Here is a 23859-nt window from a genome sequence, read left to right on the forward strand (position 1 = left end):
ATATTTCTTCAGAGATCATATACAAAAGGCCAACAAGCACATGAAAAGATGCTAAACATCATTAGTCATCAGGGAAATGAAAAGGAAAACCTTAGCGGGACACGGTGACTCCCTGCGTGCTGGGAGGTGGTGAGCCTAGGGCAGTCAGCGAGGCTGCAGTGAGGCTGCATGATCTCCTGCACTCCAGCCCAGCCAGGTGGCAGAGCAGAGACCCTATGTCAAAGTCTCAAACAAAAAAGAAAGGGAAAAATAAAGCAAAGGGAAGGAAAGGCCAGGGTTCAGGAGATCGCCAGGGAAGGGGCTGGTTTGGACGGCTGTCACCATGACCCCCTCCAGGTTAGAGACTGTCGGGGGCGTGTCTTGAGCTGGGGGCGCAGATCCTCGGGTGTGCCTGAGAGGGAGCCCGGGACCAGCGGGCGCGCCCGGTGGCAGGTGGCCGGGCGCGTCTGCAGAGAAAGCGCCAGGGCGTTGGGGAGCAAGGCGGGCGCGCGGGGCTGAGGGTGGCCGGCGCGGGCGCGCGCGGGGATCAGGTCGCCCAGGCGGCCCCGGCACAGGCAGGGAGCCGGGGCGCGGGGGAGGCGCGCGCCGCGGACGCGGCCATCGAGCGAAGGGGGTCGGCTGGCCGGGCGGGTCCCCCTGCAGGTCGCGGGGGTCGGGGCTGCGCACGAGGTCCCTGGCCGCGGGGCGGCGCCCACGCGCCCACCCGTTGCGTCCCCTCGGCCGGGGCGTCTCCAGGCCCCGCCCCCGCGCGGTGGTGCAGTCCGGGTTTAAAGGCCCCAGGCCAGCCCAGTGTGGGCGGTGGCGCCGGCTGCGCGCGTGGGGCCCGGGGCGCGGGGCGAGGCCGAAGGGGCGCGCGAGCGGGGCCGCGGTGGGGCTCGGGGGCGCGTCCACGTGGCCAGAGGGCGGTCACCTGGAGCCAGCAGAGGGACAGGTAGGTGGCCGTCATCTTCGCCGTCCGTGCAGGGGCCAGCCAGCTCCGGGCCCGGGGCTCCGGCAGCCCGGGGGTCCGACTCGGCCTGTGGGGGTGGGCTACCCGCGTCAGCGCCAGCCTGCCCAGCCTTGGCCTGCCCCTGCAGTGAGTGGGGACACCAACCCCAAGACCAGCCCCTTGCCCAAAGAGGACCCGCTGTATCGCAGGAGCGGCCTCGGAGGACCAGCAGCGCTCCCCACTCCCGCGCTAAAGGGCTCCATAGCAGGTCCGCCGAGGGTTGCCCTGATGGGGCCCGGGCAAACTGGACCAGCAGCACAGTGGGGGGTGTTGGGGGGCGTCCGCTGGACCCGCGTCTCTGCGTGGGGCTGCCCCGTCCTCAGGCTCTCTGCTGGCCCAGCTGTACCTGCTTGATGCCGAATTTGCCTTCACTGGAGTGGGGCTGGGCTGTTCTGCCACCTCCCCGGTCTCCCACTCCTGTCCCAGCTGTTCCTAGGCTTGTGTTCCCGGGGTGTGTAGAGGAGGTGAGGACGGGATGTGGCCTCTCTTTTCTTTGGTCTTCCTTTCTTCTCCGGCTGTTGCATGAGGGTCCAGCTGACAAAAGGGCCCTGGAGAGGTGATCAATCCGAGCTGAAACTTTGCAGTTTCAAGCTGGGCCTGCTCCTTGTTCTGGCAAATGCATTTTTTTTTCCCTTTTCTCTCCTGTGCCTCCCTTGGTTTGGTTCCTGCAGCCCAGCCCTGGCTGGGTACCTCCTATCTGCCCCCGGGGGCTCTGGCACTGAGAGGGTAGCGCTGAGCCCTGCCCTGTTGGCTGCCAAGACACTGCTCTGCTGTCTTAGCAGCCTGGGGCTGGCTGGGTGTGGCCTGGGGGCTAACTGCCAGTCCCAGCACTGTCCCTGTGGCTCCTGTCCTGTCTCCCCAAGGCCTTGACTGTATTTGGGGACATTGCTTCTCCTTTTGTAAGGCTCCTGGGACTCCAAACAGCAGGTGGGGCCTCCTGTACATTCCCTTCCCCAGTGAACCTCTGGGTCTGGAGGGGGAGCCGCGCAGGCTGTGCCTGAGCAGAGCTTGACTTATAATGTGTGTCTGGGTGCGTGGCCGAGGGGGCAGGCGGGACTCGGCTTTGTGTTGCATCCGGGAGGCCAGACAGCGGGCTCCTGGACAGCCAGCTGAGGCCCTTGTCAGGGAGGCAGCTGGGGCCCCTTCAGGGGTCATGGTGGTTCTGGATCCTCCATCAGGCCTCCCTTCCCTAGACCTCTATCCCAGGGCTCCTGGTGGCAGTGCCACTCCGGGTGGTGTTCCTGCCCCTGCCCCTCTTCCCCAGCTTGCAATTGTTCTGTCCCTGCCTCCCTCTCCCCTCAGCTCAGGCGTTGGGGACAGCCCAGAGGCCTGGGGCTTGCTGTTGTTTGCTGTTGGTTGCCCTGGGCTCTGAGATGTGGCATCTGGGGTCTCAGTTCTGGAGGGCCTCCTGCCTGGCCTTTCCCAGCATCTGCTCTGCTGCCCCCTTGGGTGTGGCCCAGCTGAGGCGAGGCCTCCTGGCTCCTTTCCAGCACGGGGTCTGAGGGACGATTGATGGCCCCCAAGCCTGCCCTCACTGGCTGCTCACTCATGCGCCCTGGTGGAGGCCCCTCCTCTCTCCCTGTCGCGGTGGCCATCTGGGACTTTGGCGGGGTGGTGGGTGAATGGCCCGGCCCTCTGTGGCTCAAGGCCTCTGACTCCCACACACTGTCTCTCCCCAGGCCTGTCCCCCGGTGCAGTTGCCGGCCATGCCCTCTGTCTGCCTCCTCCTGCTGCTGTTCCTTGCCGTGGGGGGGGCCCTGGGCAGCAGGCCCTTCCGTGCCTTTGTGGTGACAGATACCAAGCTTACCCACTTGGCTGTGCACCGGGTGACTGGGGAGGTGTTCGTGGGCGCAGTGAACCGAGTCTTTAAGCTGGCCCCCAACCTGACTGAGCTGCGGGCCCATGTCACGGGGCCCATCGAGGACAACGCTCGCTGCTACCCACCCCCCAGCATGCGCGTGTGTGCCCACCGCCTGGCCCCCGTGGACAACATCAACAAGCTGCTGCTCATAGACTATGCGGCCCGCCGCCTGGTGGCCTGCGGCAGCGTCTGGCAGGGCATCTGCCAGTTCCTGCGCGTGGACGACCTCTTCAAGCTGGGTGAGCCGCACCACCGCAAGGAGCACTACCTGTCGGGGGCCCAGGAGCCCGACTCCATGGCTGGTGTCATTGTGGAGCAGGGCCAGGGGCCCAGCAAGCTGTTCGTGGGCACTGCTGTCGACGGCAAGTCGGAGTACTTCCCCACCTTGAGCTCCCGCAAGCTCATCAGTGATGAAGACAGCGTGGACATGTTCAGTCTCGTGCGTGAGCCTTCCTTCCCTCCTTCCTCTATCAAGTCCTGGCTCTGCCTCCCAGAAGAGTCCTGTTCTGAGAGGGGACTTTTCGGCTTCTCAGTGTCTGGGATGCAGACGGGTTGCAGAGGGTGGGACGACAGCCTGAGCCCAGGCTGTGGGGGTACCCTGTGTGCAGGGAGGCTGATCACCCTGCCCTATGCAGCTTTTCTGGCCTGGGCCTCGTGATCGTCTGGGCAGGAGGGGAATGCAGAGGGAAGCTGGTGGTGGCCTGCGATGTTGGCATAGGGCCTCACCCAATGCTGTCTTCTCCGCCTGCTTCCCAGGTGTACCAGGATGAGTTTGTCTCCTCCCAGATCAAGATTCCCTCGGACACGCTGTCCTTGTACCCTGCCTTTGACATCTACTACATCTACGGCTTCGTCAGCGCCTCCTTCGTGTACTTCCTGACGCTGCAGCTGGACACCCAGCAGACGCTGCTGGACACAGCGGGCGAGAAATTCTTCACGTCCAAGATCGTGCGCATGTGCGCTGGGGACTCAGAGTTCTACTCATATGTGGAATTCCCCATCGGCTGCTCCTGGCGTGGTGTGGAGTACCGCTTAGTGCAGAGCGCCCACCTGGCCAAGCCTGGCCTGCTGCTGGCCCAGGCCCTGGGCGTGCCGGCTGACGAGGACATCCTCTTCACCATCTTCTCTCAGGGCCAGAAGAACCGAGCCAGCCCACCCCGGCAGACCATCCTCTGCCTCTTCACTCTCAGCAACATCAATGCCCACATCCGGCGCCGTATCCAGTCCTGCTATCGCGGGGAGGGCACCCTGGCCCTGCCCTGGCTGCTGAACAAGGAGCTGCCCTGCATCAACACTGTGAGCCCCTCGTCACCCCACACTGGTTCTCTGCCCTGTCCCAGGTCTGCCGTGCCTGGCCTGGGCTCACGGCCAGTCATCCTGTCCCAGGCTTTGCCATGCCCTGGAAGTGGCACCTTTGCCCTCCCACCTGTTTCTCCCTTCCAGGGGTCCCTGCCCTCTCCTTCCCTCTCTCTGGCCTGCCCAGTGCCCCACTTCTGCTTCCGTTCCTAGCTCATTCCTCCTTGCTCCGTCTCCTGGATGCCCCTTGTCTCGAGCCAGTGAGAGTCCTGTGGGCCCAGGCTTCGCTCCTCCCTCCCTGCTGTCCCTCCTCTGTCTCCCTCCATAGCTGCCAATTTTCTGGAGCACCCTAGGGCGAGCAGTCAGGCCTGCCTGGAGGGGACTGGGTTCTAGATCCCGCTCTCTTCTGGGAGACAGGAACTGCCAGCCTCCGTCTGGCTGCTGTGTGCTTGCACCGGGGAGCTCTGACTCTCACGGATCCCTCCTCTGTTTCACCAGCCCATGCAGATCAACGGCAACTTCTGCGGGCTGGTGTTGAACCAGCCTCTGGGAGGCCTGCACGTGATCGAGGGGCTGCCCCTGCTGGCCGACAGCACCGACGGCATGGCCAGTGTGGCCGCCTACACCTACCGCCGGCATTCTGTGGTCTTCATTGGCACGCGCAGCGGCAGCCTGAAGAAGGTGGCCCCCAGAGCCCTGGGCGTGTGGGGGTGGGGACAGTCTCAGATATGGGACAAGGCTGGTGGTGGGAACACACAGGAGACCCCTGAGGATAGGACAAGAGAGGACATGGCTGGTGCAGGGAGGGAGATTTCCCTGGCTGGGTCCCAGGAGCCTGGCCCTGCTCCTCGGGTGGTCCCTCGGCCACCCACCCTCACCGTTGCCAGTTCCCACTGTGGACTGAATTGCCAGCTTCCTGTGGCTCGGGGGACAGAGAACAGACCTATTGTGGGGTCTCCCTGCCACGAGAGCAGGGCTGGGGCTGAGCCGTCATTGCTGGGTTCTTTGTTAAATGAACAAGAGAGCAAATGCCCTGCCCCTTGAACCTCCCCATCCCTCGGATGGACCCACTCGTCCCTGCCCTCTCCTTGGCTCACTACTTCCCATCCTTCTCCTCCCACCCAAAATGTCACTTTCCCAGAGAGGGCTTTCCAGATCCATGCACCCGCCCCACTGTTCTTTCCCTCATGGGCCCTGCGGCTGTGGCTGCTTCCACTGGGGATCTGGGGGTAGCTTGGCATGAAGGGGGAGGTGAACTCCTGAGCACTCAGGTACATTCTGAATAGGTAGGAGTTGGGGGACTGCAGTGCTGTCATCCTGCTTGCCTCATAGATGCAGTGCCATCCCCCAGGAGGGCAAGAGTTGGTCTGGGGGCACAGGGAAGGGTTTGTGGAGAAGGATGCTGAGCTCTCCCGTCCCACTTGCTCTGTTCCTGGGACCCTCTTGTTCTTTGTAGCAGCTTTTGTTGAACACGCACCATCCAATTCACCCGATTAAAGTGCACAGTTGAGTGGGTTTCTGTGGATCTGCAGAGTTGTGCAACCATCGCCACTACCTCCTTCCCGTAATCAATGCCATCCTCTAGCTCTTCCCCTCCCCTGAATCCCCTGACCCTGGGCAACATGAATCACTCTGTCCTTCTGTCTGCTGAGGGCATTTTCTGGCATCTGCACCCTCCTTTTTCTGGCCTCAGGGCTGTGGGTGTGAGTGTTGAACCCCACCAGGCCCTGACTTCACCTCAGCCACAACCTCCAAAGTCTCTGGCTGGAGAAGACAATGTCCCAGGTGCAGGAGGCTGTGGTGGCATCAGGCTGGTCTTGTGGCTCAGGTGCGGGTCGATGGCTCCCAGGATGCCCACCTGTATGAGACGGTCCCCGTGGTGGATGGCAGCCCCATCCTCCGAGACCTGCTCTTCAGCCCGGACCACCAGCACATCTATCTCCTGAGTGAGAAGCAGGTGGGCCTGTGATGGGTGGCGGTGGGTGGTGGGGTGGGGGCGGGCTGGGTGCTGATGTGGCTGTCTCCAGGTGAGCCAGCTTCCAGTGGAGACCTGTGAGCAGTACCCGAGCTGCACGGCCTGCCTGGGCTCCGGGGACCCACACTGTGGTTGGTGTGTGCTGCAGCACAGGTGAGGGCGGGGGCCCCTGCTTGGGGAGTTGGAGGGCCCCACTAGCCAGGGGGAGCCAGCCACACCCAGCTGTGCCCTTGCGGCCTCCCCCGCCCTCCTCCACTTTCTCCAGCTAATGAGCGGAACCTCCACCCCGAGTGACGTCCCTCAGGCCCCCGGGGACGAGGCCAAGGCTCGCTGTTGCCTGGCACTGTGAGCTGGACAGGCCTGGGCCCTCTCGGGGCAGTGGCGGGACCGGCTCTGGCCCGACCCCGTGCAGGTGCTGCCGCGAAGGGGCCTGTCCGGGCGCCTCTGCCCCGCACGGCTTTGCTGAGGAACTGAACAAGTGTGTCCAGGTGCGGGTCCGGCCCAACAATGTGTCAGTGATGTCGCCTGGGGTGCAGGTGAGCAGCTTGGGGGTGCCGGGCTGGGTGTGCACATATGTGCTGGGAGTGCACCCTTCCCTGAGCCCTCTGCTTCCCCCAGCTGACCGTCGCCCTGCATAATGTGCCGGACCTCAGTGCCGGCGTGAGCTGCACCTTCGAGGAGGTGGCGGAGAGTGAGGCGATCCTGCTGCCCTCTGGTGAACTGCTCTGCCCCTCACCCTCCCTCCAGGAGCTCCGAGCTCTTACCAGAGGGCATGGTCAGTGGGTTGGGGCTGCCCAGGGTGGGGCAGGGTGAGGCCTCTCCCTGCCCCCAGAGAGTTCATGGCCCCCCGGGGACTGCTGCAGGGGCCACCCGCACCGTGCGGCTGCAGCTTCTCTCCAAGGAGACAGGCGTGAGGTTCGCCGGTGCTGACTTTGTCTTCTACAATTGCAGCGTTCTCCAGTCGTGAGTACCTGGCCCAGCACCCACCCCTACCCCTGGGGATAGAGGGAACCTCTGGGACAGGCGACACCTGCAGGGCAACTGTTTCTGGGGCATCAGGGGCTAACTGTCAGGTGCTGATAGCCCCTGACATCCCCATATCTCTCTGTCCCTTGATATGGCTGCCTTCTTCCTTCGGTTCCCGATGTGTCCTGTTGGGGAGCAGTGAGGGGCAGTGCAGCCTCCTCTGTTATTTCTGAAGCCACTTCCCCCCCAGGTGCATGTCCTGTGTTGGCAGCCCCTACCCCTGCCACTGGTGTAAGTACCGCCACGCTTGTACCAGCCGCCCCCATGAGTGCTCCTTCCAGGAGGGCAGGGTCCGCAGCCCTGAGGTGAGGCGGGCGCCGCGTGTGAGGGGCTGGGCTCTGTGGTGCGGGCGGGTCACTGGCTTCTGTGTTCTCAGTTTCTTTTAGCCTTTTCTGGGCTAGGCCTGGAGAAGGGTGGCCTTGTGTGCAGCTGACAGGTGCTTTCTCCCCAGGGCTGCCCTGAGATCCTGCCCAGTGGGGACCTCCTGATCCCCGTTGGGGTCATGCAGCCTCTTACCTTGCGGGCTAAGAACCTACCTCAGCCGCAGTCGGGCCAGAAGAACTATGAGTGCGTGGTGCGGGTGCAGGGGCGGCAGCAGCGGGTGCCTGCCGTGCGCTTCAACAGCAGCAGTGTGCAGTGCCAGAATGCCTCGGTGAGGTCCTGCCCGCTGCCTCCCTTCGGGGTCTGGGCTGTGGCATGGTGCGGATCGCTCTTGTCTATGCCCAGCTCCCAGGCAGGGAACTCTCTGAGTCTCCTGCTAGGGATTCCTGTACCTGGAGGAGGGGGATAGCTGGCAAAAATCTTGGTGGGGGGGTTCTGCACATCTTATCTGGGGTCCCATGGGTTCTTTTCCTCTAGTACTCCTATGAAGGTGATGAGCATGGTGACACCGAGCTGGACTTTTCCGTGGTCTGGGATGGAGACTTCCCCATAGACAAGCCTCCCAGCTTCCGAGGTGAAGGGCAGCACAGGCCAGGGAGCTTGCCTCCTAAGGCAATCGGCACTGCTGGGGTCGGGTCTGGGGGCCCTAGTGCTCCCCACTTGCCACTTTTCTGCGGCTGCCTGCTCCGTTAGCAGTGCCTTCTGTGCCTGCAGCCCTCCTGTACAAGTGCTGGGCGCAGCGGCCTAGCTGTGGCCTCTGCCTCAAGGCTGATCCCCGCTTCAACTGTGGCTGGTGCATCTCAGAGCACAGGTGCCAGCTGCGGACCCACTGCCCAGCCCCAAAGACCAATTGGATGCATCTGAGCCAGAAGGGCACCCGGTGCAGCCACCCCCACATCACGCAGGTCAGCGTCCCTCACCACCCCTGCCCACTGCCAACAGGGCCCCTGGGAGCCTGAGCCAACCCTCTCACTGCCCATCGTGCTCCACAGATCCACCCTCTTGTGGGGCCTAAGGAGGGAGGCACCCGGGTCACCATCATGGGTGAGAACCTGGGCCTCTTGTCCCGAGAGGTGGGCCTGCGGGTGGCTGGTGTGCGTTGCAACTCTATCCCGGCCGAGTACATCAGTGCTGAGAGGTGAGTGCGGCTGTGTGGGTGCCCGGGCTGTATGTGGCCTGGCCGGCCCTGACGCTCTCTGAGCCCTAGGATCGTGTGTGAGATGGAGGAGTCGCTGGTGCCCAGCCCACCGCCGGGGCCCGTGGAGCTGTGCGTGGGTGACTGTTCAGCTGACTTCCGCACACAGTCGGAGCAGCTCTACAGCTTTGTGGTGCGTGGCTGCTGGCCCTCCCCCTTCCTGTCCCTTCTCTCTCCCACAAGGGGCGTGTGGAGCAGCCCAGCCTGGCTCCTCCCTTCAGGGCAGCTTCTCCCACAGACCCCAACATTTGACCAAGTGAGTCCCAGCCGTGGCCCGGCGTCAGGGGGCACACGGCTCACCATCTCAGGCAGCTCTCTGGATGCTGGCAGCAGGGTCACAGTGACTGTGAGGGACAGCGAGTGCCAGTTCGTAAGGTGGGCTGGGGCCCTGCCAGCTTTGGGTTGGGCATTGTGTCGGGCGCCGTGGGGACGGGTGGTGGAAGGCCCTGGGCCACCCACTCCAAGCACCCCACTTGCCAATGTAGGAGAGATGCCAAGGCGATCGTGTGCATCTCACCCGTCTCCACCCTGGGCCCCAGCCAGGCCCCCATCACACTTGCCATTGACCGGGCTAACATCTCCAGCCCCGGAGTCCTCTACACCTACACTCAGGACCCGACCGTCACCCGCCTTGAGCCCACCTGGAGCATCATCAAGTAAGACCCTGGGGGACTGGGGAGCCCGGCAGTGTCCAGAGGGCTCAGGGACTCAGTGGTCTCTGAGCTCCAGTGGGGCCCCTCCTGGAGCCTGGGCCCTCATTGGTAGAGGGGGTAGAGCTGTCCTGGCCGCACAGTACCCACCACTCACTAGGTGATCCAGGGTCAGGGAAGGCCTGGGCTGCCACGGCAGCCTCAGGCACTCTCCAGGGCTGGGTGGGTGCACTGGAGGAGGGAGCCTGAGGCCCCTGCCCTGTCCCTAGCGGAAGCACCGCCATCACTGTGAGCGGGACACACCTGCTGACGGTCCAGGAGCCCCGGGTCCGTGCCAAGTACCGCGGCATCGAGACCACCAACGTGAGTACCAGCTGCCCCGCCCCACCCCGACCCTGCAGCCCATGGCTTCACATGCCTGGCTGTCCACCTTTGTCCCCACAGACATGTCAGGTGATCAACGACACTGCCATGCTGTGTAAGGCCCCCGGCATCTTTCTTGGGCAGCCCCAGCCTCGGGCGCAAGGCGAGCACCCTGATGAGTTTGGTTTCCTGCTGGACCACGTGCAAACCGCCCGCTCCCTCAACCGCTCCTCCTTTACCTACTACCCTGACCCCAGCTTTGAGCCGCTGGGGCCCTCTGGTGTGCTGGATGTCAAACCGGGCTCCCACGTGGTGCTGAAGGTGCGGGCGGGGTGGGAGTGGGGAGGGGCGGGAAAGTGGAGAGCCCTGGGCTGACGCTGTCCTCCACCCCCAGGGCAAGAACCTGATTCCCGCAGCAGCCGGCAGCTCCCGCCTCAACTACACTGTGCTGATAGGAGGCCAGCCGTGTGCGCTTACTGTCTCGGACACACAACTCCTGTGCGACTCACCCAGCCAGACTGGCCGGCAGCCTGTCATGGTAGGTGGGGATGGGGAGACCCCCTGGGCAGCCCAGGGTGGACATGGTGGTTAGCTCACCTCAGGCCTGTCCCCACAGGTGCTGGTGGGTGGCCTGGAGTTCTGGCTGGGCACCTTGCACATCTCGGCAGAGCGGGCACTGACCCTACCGGCCATGATGGGGCTGGCAGCGGGGGGCGGGCTCCTGCTGCTGGCCATCACAGCTGTGCTGGTGGCCTACAAGCGCAAGACTCAGGACGCGGACCGCACCCTCAAGCGCCTGCAGCTGCAGATGGACAACCTGGAATCCCGTGTGGCTCTGGAGTGCAAGGAAGGTGCCTGAGGTGGGGCGGGATGTGGTGTGGAAGCTGGGGACCTCCCTCCTGCCCACTCACTCCCTCTCTCCACCCCCCAGCTTTTGCAGAGCTGCAGACAGACATCAACGAGCTGACTAACCACATGGACGAGGTGCAGATCCCCTTCCTGGACTACCGGACCTATGCTGTGCGCGTGCTCTTCCCGGGCATCGAGGCCCACCCGGTGCTCAAGGAGCTGGACGTGAGCCTCTGCCTCGCCTGCCCCTACTGCCCCTACCAGTTCCCTTCAGGGCTGACCCCACCCTCTGAGACTTCCTGCTGCCCACAGACGCCACCCAATATGGAGAAGGCCCTGCGCCTCTTCGGGCAGCTGCTGCACAGCCGCGCCTTCGTGCTTACCTTCATCCACACGCTGGAAGCCCAGAGCAGCTTCTCCATGCGCGATCGCGGCACCGTGGCCTCGCTCACCATGGTGGCCCTGCAGAGCCGGCTCGACTATGCCACGGGGCTGCTCAAGCAACTGCTGGCTGACCTCATCGAGAAAAACCTGGAGAGTAAGAACCATCCCAAGCTGCTGCTACGCAGGTACCTGCCTCGCTCTATCCAGGCCACGCCTTTGTCCTGCCTGGCCCTCCCCCTGCCCAAGCCCCACTTCTGTCAGGCCCAGGCACCCCCCTCTTGCCCTAGGACAGAGTCAGTGGCTGAGAAGATGCTCACCAACTGGTTCACGTTCCTGCTGCATAAGTTTCTGAAGGTGCGCCAGGTGGGTGGGCGGCAGGGAGGTGGTGGCAGAGGACCAGCCGATGGTAAGGCAGGCAGCCAGCTGTGTACCTGTCACTGGCTGCAGGAGTGTGCTGGGGAGCCTCTCTTCCTGCTTTACTGCGCCATCAAGCAGCAGATGGAGAAGGGCCCAATCGATGCCATCACGGGCGAGGCGCGATACTCCCTGAGCGAGGACAAGTTGATCCGGCAGCAGATTGACTACAAGACACTGGTGAGCCCAGGGCCAGGCGGGCCAGAGGTGCGGGCGCAGAGAGAGGCCTCACCCTAGACTGACGCTGGGGTCCGCTTTCCCCTCAGACCCTGCACTGCGTGTGTCCGGAGAACGAGGGCAGTGCCCAAGTCCCAGTGAAGGTTCTCAACTGTGACAGCATCACCCAGGCCAAAGATAAGCTGCTGGACACTGTGTACAAGGGCATTCCGTACTCCCAGCGCCCCAAAGCTGAGGACATGGACCTGGGTGAGGTCCCCGCCCTCTCCTCCTGGCTCCTCCTCATACCCTCCTGTGCCGTGTGACCTCCGTGGGCTCTCCCGCTCCCCACCTGAACCCTGTTCTCTAAGAGGAGTGGGCCAGGGACTTGGGGGCTTCCAGCATAATCTTAAGGGCTGTCTGTGGCCCACAGAGTGGCGCCAGGGCCGCATGACTCGCATCATCCTCCAGGATGAGGATGTCACCACTAAGATCGAGTGTGACTGGAAGAGGCTCAACTCACTGGCCCACTACCAGGTGAGGGGTTGGGGCCCATTCACCCCCAGGGCCACCTGGGAGCCAGGACCCTGCCTTGAGCTGTAGCAGGACACAGGAGCGGTGGTCCTCGCTCCCCCTGCCCTTCTCCCTGGACTCGTGGGCTCCCCTCCTGGGTGTGGGTGGGTGGGGGCTCCTTGGCTTCTTAGCTTCCTGCACTGCCCCCCTCTGTCTCTGGGGCCTCCAGGTGACAGATGGTTCCTTGGTGGCACTGGTGCCCAAACAAGTATCTGCCTATAACATGGCCAACTCCTTCACCTTCACCCGCTCCCTCAGCCGCTACGGTAGGTGTACTCACTGTGGTGGCCGTGTGCCCTTCGAGGCTGCTTAAGCCGTCCCAGGGAACGCCCCCCTTCCAAGTGCCATCGGGAGGTCTGTGATTCTGTGGAGTGTAGACGGAGGGTCGGCCAGTGAGGGCAGATGGGTCCCCACAGGCTGCTGGGCTCCCGGGAGAGTGGGGCAGGGGCCAGGTATTGGCCTAAGGGTCACATGCATTCTCTGCTCCAGAGAGCTTGCTCCGCACAGCCAGCAGCCCTGATAGCCTCCGCTCACGGGCACCCATGATCACGCCTGACCAGGAGACGGGCACCAAATTGTGGCACCTGGTGAAAAACCACGACCATGCCGACCATCGTGAGGGGGACCGTGGCAGCAAGATGGTCTCCGAGATCTACCTGACACGGCTGCTGGCCACCAAGGTGTGGGCCTGCCTCTCGCCACCTTGGCCTCTGCACAGATGCTTAGATGCCTCATGCCTTGGCCTCGGCCCAGAGGTTGTCCCGGCCTTACAGAGGAGGGGACCATGGATCATTTGGATCCCGTGGGCCTTTCTTAGGGTCTTTGCTATGGGAACTCTGAGCCTTAGATCAAGGCCGGGTCTATCTGAGAGGCCACTGGCCCTGTAGGGAAGCCCCACTCTTTGCCAGACTTTTCTGCCTCCATCTGTCCTGCTCTGGGGACATCCCAGCCTGGCTCCCTCATAGCCTGTGACCTCTCTGCCCCACACAGGGCACACTGCAGAAGTTCGTGGATGACCTCTTTGAGACAGTGTTCAGCACAGCCCACCGGGGCTCAGCCCTGCCCCTGGCCATCAAGTACATGTTCGACTTCCTGGACGAGCAGGCCGACCAGCGCCAGATCAGCGACCCTGACGTGCGCCACACCTGGAAGAGCAACTGGTATCGCCCTGTGCTGGGCTGCCAGCAACCTGTCTGGAGATGGGTGGGCGAAAGATGCTGGTGGCTCTGCTGAGACCCAGGGCCTGGAGTAGCATCCAGGCAGGAGGGAATGAGGCCTGGCCTGGGGCTGACACTGACAGTGCCATCAAGCCAAGGGGCCCATTGCGTCCGGTCCTGGAGCTGGGCTGCCCAGGTGGGTGGGATGGTGGTGGTGGGGCCTTTGCGCTCTGGGGTCTCACACCAGGTAGAGATGCTGGTGGTGAGAGCAGTGACAGGAGAAGCTGCGGAGGGGGTTGAGACTTTGAGGAAAGGCCGTTCACCCTAAATGTGTTGCTCTCACCACCTCTGGACAAGATGTGAGCCAGCCCGACAGGAAAGAGATGTGCACATGGGAGGGGCCCCCCGGGCTAACTGGGGAGCCTCAGGGGCGTGACCCTCTGTTGTCCACAGCCTGCCGCTGCGCTTCTGGGTGAATGTGATCAAGAACCCGCAGTTCGTGTTTGACATCCACAAGAACAGCATCACGGATGCCTGCCTGTCGGTGGTAGCCCAGACCTTCATGGACTCCTGCTCCACATCCGAGCACCGCCTGGGGAAGGACTCGCCCTCCAACAAACTACTCTATGCCAAGGACATCCCCAACTACAAGAGCTGGGTGGAGAGGTGGGCTCTGCCCTGCTGCGGGTGGCAGAGGACAGGGCCTGCCCCTCCCTGGGCTGCCTGTCCGAGGCAGGCTAGCTACAGGGAGAAAGCCCGGGGGCTGGCCGGGCAGTGAGGGCAGGGGTTCTAGTTTTTGTGACATCGCCCGAGTGACATACTCAGGGTCCCAACAGGTATTATCGAGACATTGCAAAGATGGCATCCATCAGCGACCAGGACATGGATGCTTACCTGGTGGAGCAGTCCCGCCTCCATGCCAGCGACTTCAATGTCCTGAGTGCACTCAGCGAGCTCTATTTCTATGTCACCAAGTACCGCCAGGAGGTGTGTGTCATCCCCACAGACTCCCAGTTACTTGGTCCTGAAGGTGTAGTCAGTGACAAAGGCAGGAGGGTTGGTGAGGGTTGGGGACAGAAGGGACACAGAGCCTATTTCTTAGATTGTTCACGGTCTCTCCCCTGACCAGGGCCCGGGGCCGGCACAGGTGATGCTCTCTGGGATCACAGGTAGATGCTGGAATTTGAGGGACCCAGGAGATAAGCCACTGGCTGGGTACAAAGTGGCCACTGGGCAAAAGTTAAAGGGCCTGAGCCCTGGAAGGGATGGGCCAGGCTTTGTGATGACAAATGGCCAGAGGCAGGAGGACATAGAGGTGTGGACTTTAGGATGGAGTCTGGACCAGACACATTTGCAAGCCTGTGGATGGCATTTAAAGCCCTGAGCCTGGATGAGCTCACAGGGAAACCACAAGTGGGTGTGGAGGGAGAAGTGGCCCAAGCACTGAGCCCAGGGCCCCAGGACACAAAGAGTGGAGGGGAGGGGAGGGGAGGCGGCGGCAGCCAGCAGGGAGGATGCCCGAGAGCGCCTGGTGGGGTCTGGCAACCTGAGCCAGTGAGGACCCCTGACAGGTCAGGGAGTGGCAGTGGCCAGCTCTGTCTTCCAGCGCTGCTGCTGGTGAAGGATGGTGTCCTGCAGAACACCCACTGGGTCTGGCAAGGGTCACGGGGGCCTGGTGAGGGAGGCTTGGGCTAGGAGGTAATGGGAGGGGGATCCAGCACGGCGAGTCCAGAGTCCAGGTCGCACCCTAGCCGTGGAGAGGAGGAGAAAGTGCTGTTGTCGGAGGGGCATTTGGGGCTGAGGAGAGCTGGTGGGTTTGTACAGGGGCTGCGGGGGAGGATGGAGGGGTGAGGCGTGTGGGAGGGAGGAGCCCAGCTGGGAAGTGGGGACTTTGCACGGCGGGAGCTGCGCCCCCTACAGAGCCCAGCTCCAGGGGATTCCTCTCCCCCAGATTCTCACGGCTCTGGACCGAGATGCCTCTTGTCGGAAGCATAAGTTACGGCAGAAACTGGAACAGATCATCAACCTCGTGTCCAGTGACAGCTAAGGGTGGTGGAATTGGTGAGGAGGGGCTTCTCAGTCCTGAGCCGTCCTCCCATCCAGGGGAGTGGCTGGCTTGAGCGTGAGTCCCCGGGCTGAGCCCTGGATTGGGTATCATGGAGCAGGTCACCCTGGCCAGGATGCCCCCAGCACACCCAGGCCCCCTTCATTAGTGCCTTGCTTTGGGCCCTGCAGGGGGAGGGGTGACAGGATGAGCCCCCATCCCAGCAGCAGCAATACCCCCACCCTCCTGCCCTGTGCCCAGGTGTTGGGACAGACCCGCCCTCCCTGCTATTTATATCCCTCTGCCTATTTATTGAATCAAACTCCGCCTCCGTCTCCATCTGTAAATATGTGTCCCCCACGGGATGTCGCCAGCCTCACTCACCTGCCTGTTCTTGAGCTATCCTGGGCCCTGCCACCCGTCTGGGCTCCTTTGTGTAGCATTATCAGCCTTGGTCTGGCCTCTGGCACCTCACCCCTGCCATGGCTGACCCCACCCATTCCAAGGCGGGGTCACGGTACCAGTGGCACTTGGGGTGAGGTCTCCAAAGCTTCCTCAGAATTGTGGCTGTGCCACACTGGGCCACAGGGTCCCCCTCAAGCACCTTGGGGCCCTCTTCTCGCTGAGCATCTGGAGGACTGGACCCAGGCTTGTGCCAGGGCCTGACTTAGGCCTAGGGGCCCCAGAATGCTGCTCCTCCTGAGCCTACTGCCAAATGTCCTCAGTGTTGTCTGCGCCTGCTCCGACTCACTCAGCCGCCCCATTCAGCGCCCGCTCCGTCCAGCGCCCGCCCTGAGGGGCCAAGGCGGCCGTGCCTTACTATTCCGTGTCTTCTGCCTCCTCTGAGGAATCTGACCCTGTCTCACGGTCCCAGACCCCCCATTCTCTCCTCTTAGTTGCATGAGTTTTTCTTTGTTCATGGAATGTTTTTTCCTAATTAAATGTTGGGAAAATGCCGTCCATGTGGGGCTCTGTCTTTGGGGCAGGTCAGTAGACCTGTGGATGCTGCATGAGCTAGAGCTGCATTATGGGAGAAAGGACCACTCCTTGCAGGGTCCCAGAGGGTCTGGGGAGGTCCAGGGCCATGCCCGACCCATCAGCAAACCCCGGTGGCTCTACCTTCAAGACAGATTCAAGATAGATTCTCCTCCCTTCCACCAGCCCTACCCAGCTCTCCCGTGCCATCATCTCTGCCTGGATGCCAGTCTCCCTGCTTCTGCCCTGGCTCTCTCCAGCCTGTTCTCCGCGTGGGAAGCAGAGGGATCCTGTTATGATATAAGGTGGATCATGTTGCCTCACTGTTTAGAACCCTCCAGTGGTTTCAGCTGTGGCCAACTCCTTCAAAACCTGACAATTATGTACTGTCAAGGTTGTGGCACCCATCATGGTAATTCCACAAAGTTCTACTCCTGGAAAATGCCACAAGTAATGGTAGGGAAGGTGACATGCACTTACTTTTTTTTTTTTTTTTGAGACAGAGTAGCTCTGCTTTCTGCCCAGGCTGGAGTGCAGTGGCGGGATCACAGCTCAGTGTACCAAACCCTGGGCCTAAGTGATCCTCCCACCTCAGCCTCCTGAGCAGCTGGGTGTGTAAGTACACTCTACTATGCCAGGCCCTTTTTTTTTTTTTTTTAATAGAGATAGGGTGTCACTGTGTTGTTCAGGCTGGTCTGAATCCTGCCCCTGCTATCCCTCGCTCACCCCTCAGCCCTCCCAAAGGCTAGGATTACAGGCATGAGCCACTGTGTCTGGCCAGGTGAGATGGAATCTTATTATTTTTACTTTTTATGGTTTTTTGTTTTGTTTTGTTTTGTTTTGACGGAGTTTTGCTGTGTTGCCCAGGCTGGAGTGCAGTGGCATGATCTCAGCTAATCAAAAGCCCACCACCTCCCGGTCTACTTATCTCCTCAGCTCGAGTAACTGGGACTACAGGTGCCCAAATACCCACACCCAGCTAATTTTTTTATATTTTTAGTAGAGATACAGGTGCCTACTGTATTAGATGGTCTCACCCTGACCTCGTGATCCCTACTGCACCTCCCAAAGTGCTGGGATTACAGGCGGAGCCACCTGCCTGGCCTTTTTTTTTTTTTTTTTGAGACAGGATCTTGCCCTGTTTCCCATGCTGGAGTGTAGTGGCAAAATCAACTCACTGCAGCCTTGATGTCCTGGGCTCAAGTGATCCTCCTGCCTCAGCCTTCTGAGTAGCTAGGATTACAAGTGCTTGCCACCATACCCAGCTGTTTTTTTTTTTTTTTCTTTAGTAGAGACGGAGTCTTGCTGGTCTTGAATTCCTGGGCTCAAGTGATCCTCCTGCCTTGGCCTCCCAAAATGCTGGGATTACAGTTGTGAGCAACTGTGCCCAGCCAAGTGAGATGCAATTTTAAATAGGGTGGCTTGGACAGCTTGGAGGCCACCTGAGTTGGGTTTAAAAGCTGCCAGTTCCAGCTGTCCAGCTATGGGGCCACAGTGCCAGACAGTGGTGGTGGTTACAGGACTGTAGGTATTTACCAAAACTAGACACGTGCATGTAACAACCAACTGCACAAATAAGGAGTAAAATAATAAAGAGATGGACGTGTGAGGCAGGACTGGATTATAGCCCAGGATAAAGAGAAGTTGTGGGATGACAGCTGTGCCATCGGCCCAGACAGAACCATCTGGACAGGGGACAGAGGTAAGGGAGATGGTTGAAAATATTACCATCATATGATAATAACAGCTAAGCCACAGGAAAACAAGACAGTTTTTAACCTCAGGGGAAATCCTTCAGAAATTAATGGAATCTAACAGAAGCATGAGAGGAAGAGGAAGAGGAAGGGGAACAGAACTAAATTGGGGCCAGGTGTGGTGGCTCACACTTGTCATCCCAGCACTTTTGGAGGCCCAGGCGGGAAGATCACTTGAGCCCAGGAGTTCAGGACCAGCTTGGGCAACATAGCGAGACCCTCTCTCTACAAAAAATAAAAAATGAGCCTGGTGTAGTGGCGCATGCCTGTGGTCCCAGTTACTCAGAAGGCTGAGGTGGGAGAATTGCTTGAGCCTGGGGGAACAAGGCTGCAGTGAGCCATGATTGTGCCAGCCTAGGTGACAGAGCCAGACCCTGTATCAACCCCGTCTCTACTAAAAATACAAAATTAGCTGGGCATGGTGGTGCATGCCTGTAATCTCAGCTACTTGGGAGGCTGAGGCAGGCGAATTGCTTGAACCCGGGAAGCAGAGGTTGCGGTGAGCCGAGATCGCACCATTGCACTCCAGCCTGGGAAACAAGAGTGAAACTCCGGCTCAAAGAAAAAAAAAAAAAGTGAAAGATCTATACTGTCAACTATTCATCAATAATTAATGTCTAAAAAATATTAAGAAAGGAAGAAAGGAATAAGAGCAAAAGAGAGGGAGAGAGGAAAGTGTCATCTTCATAAGCTGAAGACCAGTGCCAACGTCACCACTGGCAGAGCTCCCCAGATTCTACAAAGGGAAACTGTTCCTCCATATGGAGTAATAGGGACTGAATATGTCCTGCCACATGAAAGAACCCCCCAAACCAGACAAAATATATGGACTGCAGAGTGTAAAGAAACTGGCTGTGGGCCAGTGAGGGACAGTGAGGTGTGTGAACTGGGAAACAAGGTAAGTCATGCGGCTGGCCCAGTGTCGTGTGTGGAGTTTCCTGGTGGAGCCTGGCAGACACTCGGACTTTAGGAGTTGAAACTCTGATTCAGAGAATCCCAGCAGCTGGTGTTTGCAGGGCAGAGAACCAGAGAGAAGAGAGCTGCACAGGGAAAGAACCCTGGATATCCACAGAGGCTCCTGCTCCAGTATTGAGCAGACTACGACTACTGGTGAGCACAGGCACATGAGGAAGCTACCCAAGGCCAAGGAAGACCATCACCCCAGCAGGAGAGGATGAATGGTAACTCCAGTGTGCAAGCAGGACAGGGACTAGCAGCTTTCCCCATCCACCAGGATAGAGAAGCTGATGTTCACCTAGGGAGCATTGGCCAGGGTGCCCAGAATGGTGGTGTTGCTTCCGTAGAGGGAAACTGAAGCCTACACTAAGAGCTGCTCTGGTCCCACACAGCACATCTTCAAAACAAGATTCAAAAGGATCAAACCATTTCCATGTTTTCTGAGAATAAAAACAGTTGTACTTCTTCCTTTCCACTCAGAAAATCTGATAGAATCTATGAAAGAGCCCTAAGACTCAGTTTAGCAAGGCTGGAGACACTGTATTTTCCAGGGAGCCAAATCCTTGCCCCAGACACTAGTCAATTGCCCCAGCACTTTCTTCACTGATCATTACAGGAAAACAGCTCATGTTAGATTTGAAAATAAGGAAAAAAAATTTAACACTAAACTTGCAAATATTATGTGGTGTATATTAGTTACACATTTACTACGTAAATGCAACTGTAAAACTAAGGAAGTATTCCAAAATGTTGACAGTAGTTAATCCCGAATGACAGAACCCAATTGATTTTCATTTTCTTCCATTTCCTAAATTGTCTTCAATTTCCTCGTACTCCTTGAATATCTGAATTCTGGAACCTCCCCTGCAACCCAAGCACAACGACAAGAATATTGGGAGGTGCTGCAGCTGAAAATAAACTCAGACTTGGAATAGTAGCTCAGTTTTATTTTCTGTAGTAACAAACATTTAAGAACCAGATAAAGCAAAGGGCCTCTGAGCACCCAAAGGCCGGTACAAGCCGACCATGAGGCCCTCACAAGAAAGTAGCAACTGGGAATTCCTGCCCTAGGGAAGGATGGATGATGCACTGCCTAGGAGGAGAGGTAAAGTGAGACCTCGCCCCATTTTCCCAGGCCAGGCTTAGCGGGAAACTGGGGGCCCGAAGCGCTGCATGGTCCGCACCACCAGGGAAAGCTGGTCGAGAAAGTTGATGACGGAAATTCGGAGCAGGCGGCAGTCTTCAGCTTTCCAGCGGCTAAAAGGGGAAAAGAAAATCAAATTGGAGGTAGCAACTCCTGGTCCCTCGCTCTGCCCCTCAGGCACCCATTACAGCAAACCCTTGGGAGCCCTGTCATTACACAGCCCCTCAGGCAGAAACCAGCCCAGCGCACCTGGCGCTCCTTAGGGCTCATCCTTGGGTGTTCCCCATGTCTCCGTCGGCCGCCTACCCCAACCCCGGTCCCCTTCAGAACTTACATGGCCAGGATCCTGCCGCTCACTGTGAGCTCCTTCCCAACCACCCTTTGGTGGGGCTCGGCATCTGGAGCCAGGGACCCATGGGCGATTTCCGCCTCCAAGGGGGTTGGGAAAGGCACGCTGAGGGTGCTGGGAGTCATTCGGTTAAGGTGCCATCTGATACGACTTTGCCTATGTCTCAGGCCTTCTTGCTCCTCTGAAGCCCCCTCTCAGGTCACCCTGCCCGGCATCACCCGCTTCACTCCTTACCTCGCCCAGGCCACCGTTGGCAGAGCTTCTCTTCCTCCATTTCAATTTCTTCCCCTCCTCCAACCACCCCTGACCGTATACCCCAGCCCCTGGTCCCCCTGCTTCCCTTTCCGTCGGCCCCCGCCCCGCCCCGCCCTCCTTTCTTTCTCCCCGAGTCCTGCCCTCGCCCCGCCGCAAGCAGCCCCCAGACCGTTCCTTGGCCTCCCCTCGGAAAGGACACAATATGTGCGGCCGCATTCCTGGCCCCCTGGCCGCAGACGCGGCGTCTCTGCCGGGACCTGACGCGTGCGGTGGGGGAGCTCCACTGGCCGGAGCTGCAGCTGTGTCCGCGCCCCCAGGGCAGCTGTGGCCACCCTGGCCATCCCCGCCATCTGCGCCTCCGCCTGCGTCTGCCTCCGCCTCCCGCATGACCGCCGCCGCGCCGCTCCGACTCCACCCACGAAGCGCAGGCCCCACGCCCCGCCCTTTCTGTGGCTCCTTCCTGAAGCCCCTCCCCCTGCGCACGACTCCCTCCACACGCGCCTGCGCAGGTCCCTGGAGAGCCTGCCTGACGCGTGGTCAGTTCCCGCCAAGCGGCCCTGCCTGGGGCCTTCTGAGACCCGGTCAGCGGTTGAGAGGCTGCGGTTTCCTCCAGAAACTCTGCCCCTTCGCTTGTAACTCGATCCCAGGGCGCTGGTGCAAACTGAACCACAATCGGTCAGGCCCCAGGAAGCCAGCCCTGACGGGGCTTTTGAAGACACCGTGGACGCCTAGCCCAGAGGCGCACCCCGCGAGGCTCCGCCCCTAACCGCACCTTGTGATCCTAGCGCGCCTGCGCTGGCAGGGCCTGCCGCCTCGGCCCTGGGGGCCCCAGTGAGGCCCTGGGGTGCCTGGACGCTTCCCGCCCTGTTTCTTACCTGGACCCAAGATCCGCAGGAGATGTGGCACAACATCCATGCTGCGATTCGCGGAGGGAGGGTGGCAGGGTCGGGTAACCCCCAAGGATACTGCTCGCCCTCGACCCCATTGCCCAACCAAGGAGGCTTCACCATGGATTGTGAAGCATTGGCTTTGCATTTTACAGGAAGCGTTTTAGAGTGGGTGGGCTGTGCAGAGCGGGAACCTGTCAGCAGAAGGCCTGCACGGAGGCGAAAAATGACAGGGCCTTGAACGAGAGTACTGGCAGTGGGTCTAGGTCTAATATAACGTGAAAAATCAGACTGCACAACTCTTGAGTATGAAAATGCCAGTTTAGGCCAGGCAAAGTGGCTCCCGCCTGTAATCCCAGCACTTTGGGAGGCCAAGGGAGGAGGATCAGTTGAGCCCAGGAGTTCAAGACCAACATGGGCAACATAGTGAGACCCCATCTCTACAAAAAATACAAAAATAATTTTTAAAAATTAACTGGGTGCAGTGGAGCGTGCCTGTAGAACTAGCTTCTTGGAGGCTGAGGAGGGTTGATTGCTTGAGCCCAGGAGTTCGACACCAGCCTGGGCAACCCTGCCTCTACAAAAAATACAAAAATTACCTGGGTGTGATGGTGCACACCTGTGGTCCCAGCTACTAGGGAGGCTGAGATGGGAGGATAACCTGAGCCCGGGAGGCAGAGGCTACAGTTAGCCGTGGTCGCCCCACTGTACTCCAGCCTGGTTGATAGAGCAAGACCCTGCCTCAAAAAATAAAAGAAAATGCCAACTTAGTCTCTTACAGTACATACGTAGAGAAATCCTAGAACAATACAGCAACATGTAAATCCTCATGATCTCTGCTAATAGTATGGTGGGTGATTTTAATTTCCTTTTTGTGTTTTCCCTCCAATTTTTCCAAAGTGGTCTTTTATGACATTTACAATACAAAAAAAAAAAAAGTATTTAAAGTGACATCAGGCCAGGCACGGTGGCTCATGCCTGTAATCCCAGCACTTTGGGAGGCCAAGGCGGGTAGATCACTTGAAGTCAAGAGTTCAAGACCATCCTGGCCAACATGGTGAAACACCCGTCTCTACTAAAAATACAAAAATTTGCCGCATGTGGTGGTGCGTGCCTGTAGTCCCCGCTATTCGGGAGGCTGGGACAGGAGAATCACTTGAAACCGGGAGGTGGAGGTTGTGGTGAGCCGAGATCACACCACTGCACTCCAGCCTGGGCGACAGAGGGAGACTCTGTCTCAAAAAGAAAAATAATGCAAATAAAAAATGAATAAATGAAGTGACATAAAATTTCCAACAGTGTTTGTCATGTTTGGACAACCTATTTTCCTCCTTTGCAGTCATAAGGAAGGATTGAACACTGAACTATATCAGCAAATCCTGTTGGGTTTCCCTCTGAAGTAGGTTCCACATCAGCCCACTTCTTGCTCTCCACTGCTAGTCTGCAGTGGAAGCCAGCATCTTTCCTTGACCGCCCTCAACAGCTTCCTGGCTGATTCTCTTTTACACTTTCCCCTCTACAACCTATTCACCACACCGCAGAATGACTTTTTAATTCTAATTTAAATTGCATGGGGCTGGGCGCGGTGGCTCATGCCTGTAATCCCAGCACTTTGGGAGGCCAAGGCAGGCAGATCACTTGAGGTCAGAAGTTCCAGACCAGCCTGACCAACATGGTGAAACCCCATCTCTACTAAAAATACAAAACTTAGCTGGGTGTGGTGGTGCACGCCGGTAATCCCAGCTACTCAGGAGGCTGAGGCAGGAGGATCACTTGAACCCAGAAGGTGGAGGTTTCAGTGAGCTGAGATTGTGCCACTGCACTATAGACCGGGCAAAAAAAGGGAGACCCCCTCAAAAAAAAAAAAAAAAAAAAAAAAATGCATGGGATCACATCCCTGCTTAAAACCCTAAAATGATTTCCCTTTGCACTTGACTAAAGTCCAAACTCCTTGGTCTATCTTCTAAAAGTCCACTGTGACCTAACTCCCAGCTCCTTCCCTTGCCTCTTACCCCACCTGCCTGCTCCCTCATTCTTTGTGGCCGCTGGGACCTTCTCTCTGCTTCCGACCAAGGGCAGCCTGACCCCAGCCCTTTGCACTTACTCTTCTATTTGTAAGACTGTCCCCAAACTTTCCCATGGGCTAGCTCCTCCTCGTCATCAGGACCTTGTCTCCAATGTCACCTCCAAGAGGCCTTCAGGATCACCAGTGTAACTCAGTATCCG

The 23859-nt window shown here is 59.3% G+C and overlaps 2 protein-coding genes across 11 annotated transcripts; one reads left to right on the forward strand and one right to left on the reverse strand.

Moving 5' to 3' along the window:
- The first annotated feature begins 794 nt into the window (after nucleotides 1-794).
- PLXNA3 (plexin A3) lies at nucleotides 795-16695 on the forward strand. Of its 10 annotated transcripts, XR_004180732.1 has the most exons (35): nucleotides 795-931; nucleotides 2668-3288; nucleotides 3606-4145; nucleotides 4644-4826; nucleotides 5974-6102; nucleotides 6173-6273; nucleotides 6533-6656; nucleotides 6739-6895; nucleotides 6984-7083; nucleotides 7337-7451; nucleotides 7598-7798; nucleotides 8005-8101; nucleotides 8242-8432; nucleotides 8520-8665; nucleotides 8735-8855; nucleotides 8961-9097; nucleotides 9208-9378; nucleotides 9642-9735; nucleotides 9817-10056; nucleotides 10130-10273; nucleotides 10352-10586; nucleotides 10667-10809; nucleotides 10897-11153; nucleotides 11256-11322; nucleotides 11416-11562; nucleotides 11649-11808; nucleotides 11972-12075; nucleotides 12281-12377; nucleotides 12601-12791; nucleotides 13102-13271; nucleotides 13722-13934; nucleotides 14105-14255; nucleotides 14398-14437; nucleotides 15220-15329; nucleotides 16474-16695. XR_004180732.1 is itself a non-coding variant. In XM_031660795.1 (34 exons), the coding sequence occupies exons 2-33, from the start codon at nucleotides 2695-2697 to the stop codon at nucleotides 15313-15315; spliced, it is 5616 nt and encodes a 1871-aa protein (XP_031516655.1). In that variant the 5' UTR covers nucleotides 795-931; nucleotides 2668-2694; the 3' UTR covers nucleotides 15316-15329; nucleotides 16474-16695. The 10 variants fall into 10 exon arrangements, 9 of the variants coding, with proteins under 9 accessions (XP_031516655.1, XP_031516656.1, XP_031516654.1 ...); XM_031660795.1 differs by lacking the exon at nucleotides 14398-14437; XM_031660796.1 differs by lacking the exon at nucleotides 16474-16695 and having other exon boundaries at nucleotides 15220-16269.
- Nucleotides 16696-19924: 3229 nt separating this feature from the next.
- On the reverse strand, nucleotides 19925-21470 carry LAGE3 (L antigen family member 3). Its single transcript, XM_003918479.5, has 3 exons — nucleotides 20946-21470; nucleotides 20477-20605; nucleotides 19925-20255 (listed from the first exon to the last, which is right to left on the reverse strand). The coding sequence occupies exons 1-3, from the start codon at nucleotides 21131-21133 to the stop codon at nucleotides 20141-20143; spliced, it is 432 nt and encodes a 143-aa protein (XP_003918528.1). The 5' UTR covers nucleotides 21134-21470; the 3' UTR covers nucleotides 19925-20140.
- Nucleotides 21471-23859: the final 2389 nt, after the last annotated feature.

This window comes from Papio anubis, chromosome X (assembly GCF_008728515.1).
Source record: "Papio anubis isolate 15944 chromosome X, Panubis1.0, whole genome shotgun sequence".
Lineage (NCBI taxonomy): Eukaryota > Metazoa > Chordata > Mammalia > Primates > Cercopithecidae > Papio > Papio anubis.

Excerpts from the sequence above, each read along its gene's own strand:
- PLXNA3 (XM_031660795.1), top strand. The coding sequence starts at position 2,695 with ATGCCCTCTGTCTGCCTCCTCCTGCTGCTGTTCCTTGCCGTGGGGGGG. Across the intron at positions 6,657-6,738 it reads TGATGTCGCCTGGGGTGCAG|CTGACCGTCGCCCTGCATAA; the intron begins GTGAGCAGCTTG and ends TGCTTCCCCCAG. Across the intron at positions 10,587-10,666 it reads GGCTCTGGAGTGCAAGGAAG|CTTTTGCAGAGCTGCAGACA; the intron begins GTGCCTGAGGTG and ends TCCACCCCCCAG.
- LAGE3 (XM_003918479.5), bottom strand. The coding sequence starts at position 21,133 with ATGCGGGAGGCGGAGGCAGACGCAGGCGGAGGCGCAGATGGCGGGGAT. Across the intron at positions 20,606-20,945 it reads GGAATGCGGCCGCACATATT|CACCCTCAGCGTGCCTTTCC; the intron begins GTGTCCTTTCCG and ends AATGACTCCCAG. Across the intron at positions 20,256-20,476 it reads AGCGGCAGGATCCTGGCCAT|CCGCTGGAAAGCTGAAGACT; the intron begins GTAAGTTCTGAA and ends TTCCCCTTTTAG.